Raw genomic sequence first — 11,774 nt, forward strand, 5'->3', positions numbered from 1 at the left:
TCGTGACCCCATGGACTGTAGCCCGCCAGGCTCCTCTGTCCATGGAATTCTCCAGGCAAGAATACTAGAGTGGGTTGCCATTTCCTTTTCTGGGGGATCTTCCTGATCTAGGGATCAAACCCCGGTCTCTTGCACTGCAGGCAGATTCTTTACTGTCTGAACCACCAGGGAAGCCCCTAAAAGCTATAGATGTTTAATAAAAAATACAGAAAACTCTCACTGTTGTCAAAGGGAAACTGTTATCCCTTGGCATAAACAGGATATACCCGGGAAAAAGAGTCCAAGGAGTTGAAAAGCCACTCTGCAAGGTGGGCTAGATAAAGCTGCCCACAAGATAGTGCCCCCTCTTTGTTAAAGGAAAGTGTTCAGCACGTATTAGCCCTAAATGGAGACTTCCCCTTTGACATGAGAAGAAAGAGAAAAGGGACCACGTAGGGAATCCCTTGTTCATTTTCTCATTCTGCATAATTTGAATGATTATGGGGGAGCTGTCCCCGCCTCGGGAACCACTGTCTGATGCAAACTCCAAGTCAGCCTGCGTCGGGTGCGCCTGGCCTGGCTTCTCCTGAAGCAGAGGGTAAAGGCAGCGCTCCTGGGCAGCCAGCCCTTCCAGGCCTGCATCCATCCACCCCCAGCCCCCTTCTCTGCAGAGCCACCTGGGGCTTTGCACTCACAGCCCCGTGGAGGCCAGTCAGTGACCTCACCTTTGGAAACTGTCTGTTCTTGTGCTTAGCCTCTCTGACACCTGCCCCGCTTGCCACTGGACACATGGCACCCGGATTTTTCTGGCCCATGTTTCCTATGTTGGTAGGGCAGATATGGCCTCAACCTGCTGCACAGGGCTACAGGAGCATACATGTCTATGAAAATAAGCTTGCCCTCCCCTTTTTTTAAGCTTGCCCCCTTTACCTAGCTGCCCTTCTGTACTAGGCACTGGTCAGTGCCTGTAGCTATGATGCCGTATGGTCCTCACAATAGCCCTCCAAGGTAGATGCTATGATTCTTTCTATTATTTTTTTGGCTGCACCTCATGGCATGAAGAATTTCCCCAACTAGGGAAGGAACCTGCACCCTGCCCCCTTGCAGTGGAAGTGTGGAGTCTTAATCACCAGCCCACCAGGGAAGCCCTATTTCTATTTTATAGATAAGAATCCTAGGGTCCAGAGAGGTTAGGCCAGTTAACCAAGGCATCACAGCCAGCAAAGTGGCAGAGCTGGGATTTAAACCCAAAGTATCTGCTTACAGAGTTCATGCGCTCAACAGTGAGGGTTCAAGGAGGTGAAACCCAGATGGGAAATGACTCTGTAACAGTAATAACGTGAGCCCTCTGAACACACCCAGTGTACCTCTATCCAACCAAATCCTCACAGCTCCCTTCAAAATAGGGGTTATTGTCTCCATTTAACCAATGAGGAACCTGAGACTCCAGGGGGTCCCTCAATTTGCCCAAAGATACACAGAGGGAAATGGAAGAGGTACCTCTTTGCCTCTAGGACCAAGGCTTTTTGTAGAGGTGAGAGATACCAAGGGCTGACCTCACTGCTGTTTTCATTGTGGTGCATTTTACGGGGTCAGGAGAGGGAACATTATTTGAGAAATATTTTCCTCTATTTGAGATAAGAAAGATATCCTAGGTTTTCTCCCTGAAACTCTTAGATTTATTTTGGCATTTAAATCCTTAGAGCGCCTGGAGTTGATTTTTGTATATGGTGTGAGGGAAGGATTTAAAGTCACTTCTCCATATCCAACATTATTTATGACAAAGATATCACTCTATCAGTTCCAAATGCCAATTTAGCATGTGTGGTTATACGAATCTGGGAAAGCCTTGACATTTTCCTTTACATGATGAATGAAGAAGGTTTTGCTAAGCAAATTCCAGTGACGACATATTTAAGAGCCAAGACTGTCTACATACCAAACTTGTACATGCCGATGATCTGTATAAACCTGCTCATCCTTTCATTTACCTTTTGTTCCAAGATGGGTTTGACGTTGTTTTCAATTGTTTCATGGAAGAGGTTCAGGATCCAGCTGGAGAAAAGAGGAAATCAGGTCAGAACCCACTTTATGATTAGCTGAGACTCCTAAGAGAGGGCTAGTGGAGGTGCTAGCGGTAAAGAAACCGCCTGCCAAGGCAGGAGACACAGATGTGGGTTGAATCCTTGGGTCAGGAAGATCCCCTGGAGGGGGGCACTGGCAATCCACTCCAGTATTCTTGCCTGGCAAATTCCATGGACAGAGGAGTCTGGCCAGCTATAAGTCCATGGAACCCTAAGGGGCTGGACACAACTGAGTGACTAACACGTCCACTTTCACTTCCCAAGAGAAGGGTTACCCCTGGATCTGAGCTTTCCTGTGTGCTATTCCAAGAAGGGACCTGGCCAGATGAACTTAATCTGAGGGATGGTGACCCATAGTATGCTGCTAAATCAGAAATATAGGTGAGAGTAGGCTAGTTAGGGGTGTGGTATTAACTATATACAACATCTCCAATATTCTTTTCCTTCCTTAAAATCCACTCATTTCCTATTTCCAGAACTGGTGGTTCAGTGGGACTAACCCTACTCCTAACCCCTAGGTCTAGAGGTGGGCCCTAGACCCTGGCTCAGTCAGTAACAGTCCAAAATGATTGATCCAAGGAACGGTCTTGTGACCCCACATTGACCAACAAGAATTTGGTCAAAGTTCTTATTCGCCAATGCTCTACCTGGAGCCCTATGGAAAAGGCTGCTCCTGCCTGCTGAGATGGGCTCTAACCGACAAGGAAACCTGGCTTTCTGCGACCATCTCTGCCATTCTAAGAGTGGAGGACCCTGTCTGAGACTGACCTGTCAGACCTAGACCCAGGAGACAGAGAGATTCCTGGCAATATCAAACACCTGAAGCCAATCACAGCTTTGGCTTCCTCCATGGACTTTTGGGGCTTCCCTGGTGGTTCAGTGGTAAAGAACCTGCCTGCCGATGCAGGAGATGTGCGTTCAATCCCTGGGTCAGGAAGATCCCCTGGAGGAGGGAATGGCAACCCACTCCAGTATTCTTGCCTGGGAAATCCCATGGCCAGAGGAGTCGTCGGGCTACAGTCTATGGGGTTGCAAAATCCTCTGACACGACTTAGTGACTGAGCATACGCAGACTTTTTAGGTATATGTGAGCCAGTCAAGTCCATTCTCAATGCTTAAACACCTGAGTTGAATTTCTGTAACTTGCAACTTAAAGGAGGCTGGTGAATTTGTATGTCAAAAGTTTTAAACATTTCTTGGGGAGAAGGAACGGTGGACCGAGAAGAATAAGAATGGATATGAACAATCTGTTTAGAAAACATGAAATACGTGGCCCTTAAGGATGACAACATTATTCACAAGATAGACACTCACTAAAACTGAGACACTGTTACCTTTCAGGTTGGCAAAAAGCTTAATCTCTGATGATCTGCCTGTGATGGCGATCGTACTTTCTTACCTTGCTAATGGATGTGAAAACTAGCAAGTCCCTTGGAGGGAAGTGTGTTGGTAAATGTTAAAATTACAAAATGCACATACCAACTTAAGAATAAATCCTAGAGTTTATTTGACCAGGTATAAAATGGTATTATTCCCCAAGGTTATTCTTCTAGCATTATTTATAGTAACACAGGACAGGAAGAAACCCTCACTCCCAAACTAAAAATGTATTTATAGAGGACTAATTATATATGTTTTGAAAAGTTAAAGTGTTAGTTGCTCAGTTGTGTCTGACTCGTTGCGACCTCATGGGCTACAGCCTACTAGGCTCTTCTGTCCATGGAATTCTCCAGGCAAGAAGCTGCCCTGCCAACTCCATTCTGCTCTTCTCTGTGTCCTGGAGGGCTGATGTCTAGAGATTCATCTCCCAAACTCTCTTGCTCTCTGGCTGCTGGTTGTTTTGGCTAGTGGGAGGCACAGGCAGGAAGGAGAGAGGAGATGGGGTACTTATACCAGGCGCCTCCCTTTTGGACCACTATAGTCCTGTCCCCTGGCCCCTCCTCTGAGATTTCAGTTCCTTCAGGCTCTGGTAACCTCCTTGCCTTCCTTGCTGAACACTCCTTCATCCTGCCCACACTCCAGTTAATATTCCCTTCTTGTTTGCCACTGACTCTTGTCAGTTAAGCCTTTCGAGTTGCCCTGTGTGTCCTGCTGGGATCTGAGTGACGCATTGCCAACCCAAACCCAGTGAGAGGCTGTCGCCCCACAGACCACCACCGTTCATTCCACATTCACTGATCGGACCCTCCAGGGAAATCACTTTGAAATGCGGGCTTGCCTTGAAAGGCATTCTTGCCCAGGCATTGGCAAACTGTTTCTTAAAGGGCCAGATTGTCAATATTTTGGGCACTGCATGCCAAATGGTCTCTGCCAACTACTCAACACTGCTGTTGTCAGACTAAAGCAGTCCTGGACGAAAGGGCATGGCTGTGTTCCACTGAAACTTTGCTTACTGGTGGCTGACTTCCCTAGTGGTCTGGTGGCTCAGACTCCATGTTCCCAATGCAGGGGGCCCAGGTTCAATCCCTGGTCAGGGAACTAGATCCCACGAACCGCAACTAAGAAAGTGCTTGCCGCAACTAAGTGCAACAAAGTGCAACAAAGATCAGTGATCCCACATGCACAACTAAGACCTGGTGCAGCCCAATATATAAATGAATATTTAAAAACAGATAAATTTAAGCAATGGTTGGCAGGTGGGTTTGGCCCCTAGGCCTTACTTAGTTTATTGATCTCTGATCTTGATGAATCCTCAGTTTTGCTCTTATGTCCCATCAGAGGCGTCCCCTGGGTGAGCTGGATGCTGAGGCAGCTCTGACAATCTCCAGCAAGTGTGTTTGGAGGTCACTTACCTTATGTGTCCAGAAATTTTAACGCTGACATGGCCGATGGAGTTGCGGTAGTGGGTCACAGAGACAGTGGGTCGCCCAGACTGGTCCTTGCCCAAGCTCAGAGAAACCAAGATGGAAATGCCGCTCACACTCAGATCAAACGTACCATGTAAGGTGCTGGGTGGGAGAAATGAGAAGCAAAGGGTATAGAGTCAGTCACCTCCCAGAAGATGAGCCAAACTTATGCAGACCCAGGTTTGTCTCTCAGTCCCTGCCAACTAGTTGCAGGTCCTGAGTTTCAATTTTTAAACTTCCAAGGTGGGGTAGTAGTAAAGAATCTGCTTGTCAATGCAGGAGACATAAGAGATGCGGATTCCATCTCTAGGTCAGGAAGATCCTCTGGAGAAAGAAATGGCAACCCACTCCAGTATTCTTGCCTGGAGAATCCCCATGGACAGAGGAGCCTGGTGGGCTGCAGTCTGTAGGGTTGCAAAGAGTTGGACATGAGCGACTTAGCATGCACACACAGCTGGTGCCGAGTATTTGCTGTGTGCCAGGCACACTGCTAAATGCCTTATAACTGTTATTTTATATAAGCTACAACTGCACCTATGAGGTGGATTATTATTGACCCCATTTTACAGATAATGAAACTAAGGCTTAAGGATGGTCAGATTTGCATCATTTATTGACTGGAGAGGTTTCAACCCAGAAAGGGAATTCCACTGGGGGAGGACATTTTGTTTTATGTTATGCAGTCTCTAAGTCGTGTCTGACTCTTTTGTAACCACATGGAGCCTGGCAAGGCTCCTCTGTCCCTGGGGCAAGAATACTGGAGTGGGTTGCCGTTTGTTTCTCCAGGGGATTTTCCCAACCCAGGGATCAAACCTGCGTCTCCTATTTGGCAGGTGGATTCCTTACCACTGAGCCACCAGGGAAGCCCAGGAGAGGATATGCCCTTGCCCAAAGTCAAGAGACAGTCTAACGCCAATACTACTCACATGAAAGACTTTTTCACCTTCCAGTTCCCACCGACAGATACGTAGTTATTGAACAAGGAAGCTTTGATACCCTGACCTGGGTGTAGACTCAGCTGGGAGTTCCGGAGTAAGAAGTGATGGATCCTCATTCTAGGGAAGGAAGACAGAATATCAGACTCAGAAAAACCAAGGGCACATCAGTCCTCTAAATGAATCTTGAGAGTCCCCTTCAGCCTCTCACACTCTTTCAAGTTTACTGACTTAAACCAAAAACGACAAATAAATCATTTCATTCACATCCTTCATGGTCTGCTCAGGTTTTACCTCCTCCAGGAAGCCTTTCTTCCCCAAGCTTCCAAGACCAAAGACTTTCCTCTTGCCTCTGACACCTGCCCTTATGAGCTGCCCATGTCTATCCTACTTACTGGATTCTCACCACCTTGAGGACCCTGTGGATGGTCTGCCTGCCTTTCTGTAGAAAAACTTTAGTCAAAGAATATGTTTTAATCGGAGAAGTGAGAAAACGCAGAAACAAAGGAAACTAGTCAAACCAGACCAAACAATAAGTTTAGTCATTAAAGAAAGAACCTTTAGTTCCTCCTCAAGGGCTTCAGATAATATTCTGAGCCATACCCTTTGAGCAGTTTTGTATATAGTGAAACTCCCACTATGTGGAAGAGGTTAACCACATGATAACCAGAAGGTAGCTATGACGTAATTCCAAGAATCAGCCTCCAAGAAATGGGAACAAACCAACTCTGTAACTATAGACTAATTTTACTTAAAAGAGTCAAGATGATGCTGATCAGACCACTGGATGGCCAGTTCCAGGGTGACTGGCAGAGCTGACTGTGCCGCTTCTGCATGCAGCCCGGTCCCTCCACCTGTGCCCCCCTGAAACTCTTGCCCACTGATTGTCAGCGGGGAGTTGGCCTTTGGAACTGACTCCACCCTCTCCTTTGGTTGCTGGCCTCTGAAATAGCACAAACTTTCCTATCCACCAAACTTTCCCCTTTCAAATGGCAAGCATCAGGATCTCACTTTCGCAACACTGTGAGCTGGCTTTGCGTTCTGTATCCTTCAGCTTCCCTTTTGTATTCCCACCCTAACCCACTTGGAATACAAATAAGGGCTCACTATTTAGATCCTGGGACCTGTGGGGCACACATATGAGAAATATGCTGTAGATACACTTTTCTTTTCCTATAGAGTTTAAAATAAAACATTGTTCGCTTTCCCTTACAGCCTCAATCGACTGCAGGTGAGTAGCAGTGACCCCTTTAAAGAGGGCAGGTGCCTTCCAGGTAAACATTGCTCTGGTCATTTGTTTTTTTTTTGTTCACAGGTCCATTGCTTGTTCGTCCCTTCTTCTAAACATATGTTAACTGGGAATGATGTGTGAAAACCACATTTCCCAGAATTGCAAAGAACAACCGGCCAATGGGATGCTTTGGGAAGAGATGAGTGGATAGGAAAAGGGGAGAAGCCAGAATATTTTTCCTCCTCTCTGCCTCAGATTGTGTCTTGGTAGTGTTGGTTACATTTCCACATTGGGACAGCTCCTGCAGACAGTCCCTTCCTTCATGATCTTAGCTCCTTTCTAGAGATCCTTAGATCCTTTCTAGAGATCTTGTACTCGGTTGATTTTGTCTTTTGTCTTGTCTTTTTCTCTCTGGCTTTTAGAGAGGATGTTAGTAGCTTTTCATTGCTGCTAATTTTAGATTGCATCATCATTCTCAAAGTGGCTTTTCAACTCTCAATTTGTAGCAAATTCCTTATATGCAGTTCCCTCCACTGAAGTTCCTGGCATGGGTTCTACTTTCCCAGCTAGTGACTGGTGAATACATTCACCTTGCCTGGGACACTCATCTTCATTACTCACTGTGGTCATTTAAGTTGGTGGTTCTTGTCAGATCAACACTTATTTGTCCACTCAACAAAAATTCATTGAGATTCTCCTGCTCTGTCAGACCTGGCTCCAGGCACAGGGGCCATAGAGATTCAAAACCCAGTCCTTGACCTGGAGAGTTTACAGTTGGTGGTAGATCCGGATGTTAACAGACCACAGTAACTCACGGTGAACATCAAGTGCAAGGGGGTACTCTAGGGCTGTGGTAAGGAACATCGCCCTGTAAGTGACATGTCCTGGATATTTACTGTCTGTGCATAAATTTAAAATGGCTTCTTTTTGCCGACTATCTAAGGGAAATTGTCTTGAGAGACTTGAGAAGGATTCTAAGAAGCAGCCTTTTCTGTCAGTGATGGACAAACGATCCCCAAGAACCTATTCTGGACACTGAGGAAGCTGGGGAAGAATTCATATAATCAAAGAATGAATGAAAAAAGAGTAAGGGGTGGGGATTCTAGGGCTGAATATGAAAAAGCTGGAGGGAGTGTAAGGTCAATTACATCTCACAGGGAGGGAGAAGGGAAACCAGGGCTGTTAACCAGAGACCAGGAGGCTCCTTCTTCATTTCTTATTGGGGATATGTGTGGATGCTATCTTCAAGGGGTAGTATGCAAATAAAATATGGACAGGGTCCAGAAAGACTTAAAGTCCTTGATTGCAACCCCTAACAGGCTCTGAAGGGTGGATGGTACGTCTCAAACAGGTCCTTGATCTGGAGAGTAGCCAGGATTCCCTGTGTGTTTGTCCCTCAGTCGTGTTCGACTCTTTGTGATCCCAGGGACTGTAGCCTCTCCCCGTGGAATTCTCCAGGCAAGAATACTGGAGTGGGTTGCCATTCCCTTCTCCAGGGGATCTTTCTGACCCAGGGATCAAACCCAGGTCTATCGCATTGCAGGCAGATTCTTTACCATCTGAGCCACAAGGGAAGCACCCAGGTTTCCCTGGCAGAGGAATAATCCAGAGCTGATCTTTGCAGGGCTGGCATAGGAACTGATAAATGGTTTCTAATTCAGAAGATTCAAAAAACACATAGCACCTTCCAAAAGTCCCACAAGAGCTGGCCACGATCCCTTTACCTTTAGTCCAAGTGATGATCCAATGTTTATCCCCCTTCCCCATGACCCGCGGTCCCCATTTTTCCCCCTCTGCTGCCCCCATGGAGAACAGAGACCTCACCCAGTAAACACATAGTTCACACTTGCAAGCCAACCAATTCCGTAGCTTCCTGACAAATCAGGCAACTTGGTGGTGGACAGCTCATTCTTCAGGGTGGCTTCTCCATATTGACGGGCTGGGGGAACATAGAGTTAACACATTCAGTAGGAGGTAGCTAAATATAACAGTTGAATGGCTGGGCTTTGGAGTCATGTGGACTGGGATGAAATGCAGGATTTACCACATACTATTGTAATCCCAAGGAATTTCCTTATACTCCCTGAGCCTCAGTTCCCCCATCTATAAAAAGGTAACAACAACAACGATGATGATGATACTAACCTGAATCTGAGAATTAAATTAGATCATGAATGCAAAGTGCCAGGTCAGTGGCAATCATTGTTATTTATTCATCTGGATTAAGGTCGTGGAAGCAATATTGGGATACAGTGGGGCTTTTGAGGAATCCCTGACTGCAGTTTGGTCAAACCTTAGGGTTTTTGACTATTGCCTGGGTTGTGTGAGCAATGCAGATGTCTGGGTCCAACTTCATCCAGTCTTGGGTGGGTCTCTGGAATCTGTATTTTAATATGTGTCCCAGCAATTCTAATATGGGTGGTCCATGGACCACCCTGGGAAGAAATACTGATCTAGTCCTATCCTTGGCTTCTGTCATTCAAGATGAGGAATCTGAAGCCCCAAGGTTTCTAAGCCAGGCAGTGGCAGAACCCCAGCCTGTGATTCCTCAACCCGATGACCACACCAGTTTGGTGGGCAGAAACGAGCCCCAGAGGAATCACACCCCTCTCTTACCATATTCCAGGCCTTTTCTGGTGATCCTGGCCACGAACCCGGGATTAGGTGTTCCTTCTCCAAACCTGGTGAACTCTACCAGCAACAGTAGGGCCACCACCATATAGTATGGTCTGGCCATCATCCCGTCCTCAGCTCCTTCTGGGAAGGTATGGGTCAGAGTCTCTTTGTAGGAGTCTCCCTTAGTAAAGGTGATAGCAGAATCTTAGGTGCTTATAAAGCCAGGGGCCGGATGAGGAACTGAGCCAGCTAGGAGGAGCTGAGAAAGTTCAAGGCTTTGGGGCAGCCCAAGTTTCAGCAGCTTGAGATGCGGGGCAAAGGTTGCTTGTGAAACTTTTTGAGGTTTCTTTCTGGCCTGAGAGCAGAAGTAGTAGCACAAACTCCAGCTTCTTCCTCTTCCCATAGCTGCTGCCCAGGGCTGCCAGGGGAGCCAGCCTCCCCACACCTCTCTTTCTAGCTGAATAGCTTCCATTCACTCCCCATTATCTACAGACTGAAATCTAAACACCCAGCCTGGCAGCGAAGGCCCCCACAACTTGGCTGCAATCTGTCTTTCCAACTGGTCCTTCTACCAGCCCAGCTTGCTAAGACCACACTCTGGCTCTGCTGGAATCCACTGTTCTCCACTTGCATCGTGCAAGACCGTCTCAAGTCAGGTCATGAAAACAACGAATGGCTTCCACAAATCTAGACCCCAGACACTTTTGGATTTTTCGTGCCCACGTTGTAATCTAGATAAAAAATTTCCATCACTCCAAGAAGTTCTCTTGGCTCTTCTCAACCCTGTCCCTCCTTCTCTGATTTTGGAGAACCGCTGATCTGCTTCCTGCTGAATGGAGGAGAGAGTGCCAGATGGGAGGCATGAGCATTGGTGGGGAATCTCCTCTTAAAGGGCCATGTTATCCAGTCCTTGTATGAATATGGAATAGTTTTATTTTCCAGTAATTGATAATCCCTATGCTGTGTTAAGGGCTTCGAGTTGCAGGTTCAATCCCTGGGTCAGAAAGATCCCCTGGAGGAGGGTATGGCAACCCATTCCAGTATTCTTGCCTGTAGAATCCCATGGATAGAGAAGCCTGGCAGACTGTCATCCATAGGGTCAAAAAGAGTCAGACATGATGGAAGCAACTTAGCATGTATGAATGCATGCTTTGTTAAATTCTCTATTTTCCCTGGAGAGGCAGCTGGCTTCGTGACATCTCAGTCCCGATTCTATCACTTTTAAATCATGTTTGGTTTAATAAGACTTGGTCTGGGACTTCGCTGGTGGTCCAGTGGTTGAGACTTACCTTCCAGTGCAGGGAGTGTGGGTTCGATCCCTGGAGAGGGATCTAAGATCCCACACACCTCACAGCCAAAACTGTGAGGCATAAAACAGAAACAAAACATAAAACAGAAGCAATACTGTAACAAATTCATTAAGACTTTAAAAATGGTCCACATCAAAAAAATCTTAAAAAAGAAAGAGAGATGTGGTCCTGTCCTTGTAAAATCTCAGTCTCATCTTCTACTTAGTGTTTTCCCTCTACTTCTGTGCAGGTTTCCGTGGCTCTCATGGCTTGGAGCAAGCAAGTATGTATATGTGTGTGTGTGTACATGTTTGTACACAAGCGTGTGCTTGCATATGTGTGCATCTGTCTACGTGGAGGGGTGGTCTTCTCTTTCACATACCCCTCCCTCTTCCCTGCTCTGTTCCTGTAAGGAAGAGGGAGGGGAGGCTAACTGGAGGAGTTGGGGCTCCTCTTTGCTTCTCTCAGTGGTGATGAAGGTGACCCTTCCTGAGGGTCACCACCACTGACCAAGCTCATTATCTGTCAGCTCCAGTGGAGGAACAGAGGCTCCGTAAGCTCAATCCATGTGGAACTCAATTCCAAAGAGCTGTCTAGGCAAGAACCAGTCTGTGAGAGACTCATTCTCTACCTTCAGCCCCCAAATTCGTGCCCTCAACCCTATACTTGTGGCCAATGTTGCCAGAGTTTTGCATCCCTTTGGAAGATGGGATCATCTCAGAGAGGTGGTCCATGCCTCTTCTTCGTCTGCCCAGAGCATCTTTTCCTCTCTCACCAATGTTCTAGGTCACTAA

At 46.8% G+C, this 11,774-nt stretch overlaps 1 protein-coding gene across 1 annotated transcript; it reads right to left on the bottom strand.

The window, feature by feature from the left end:
- Positions 1–1,910: 1,910 nt before the first annotated feature.
- Positions 1,911–9,886, bottom strand: LOC120869440 (lipopolysaccharide-binding protein-like). Its single transcript, XM_040248760.1, has 5 exons — positions 9,692–9,886; positions 8,900–9,014; positions 5,836–5,964; positions 4,856–5,011; positions 1,911–2,034 (listed from the first exon to the last, which is right to left on the bottom strand). Exons 1-5 carry the CDS (start codon positions 9,813–9,815, stop codon positions 1,911–1,913), a joined length of 648 nt encoding a protein of 215 aa, XP_040104694.1. The 5' UTR covers positions 9,816–9,886.
- Positions 9,887–11,774: the final 1,888 nt, after the last annotated feature.

The sequence above is a fragment of the Oryx dammah genome, unplaced genomic scaffold (genome assembly GCF_014754425.2).
Source record: "Oryx dammah isolate SB20612 unplaced genomic scaffold, SCBI_Odam_1.1 HiC_scaffold_10, whole genome shotgun sequence".
Taxonomy (NCBI): domain Eukaryota; kingdom Metazoa; phylum Chordata; class Mammalia; order Artiodactyla; family Bovidae; genus Oryx; species Oryx dammah.

Coding starts and splice junctions, on each gene's coding strand:
- LOC120869440 (XM_040248760.1), bottom strand. CDS start 9,815: ATGATGGCCAGACCATACTATATGGTGGTGGCCCTACTGTTGCTGGTA. Junction 9,015..9,691: donor CAGAAAAGGCCTGGAATATG/GTAAGAGAGGGG, acceptor ATGTTCCCCCAG/CCCGTCAATATGGAGAAGCC. Junction 5,012..5,835: donor AAGGTGAAAAAGTCTTTCAT/GTGAGTAGTATT, acceptor TCTCCCACCCAG/CACCTTACATGGTACGTTTG.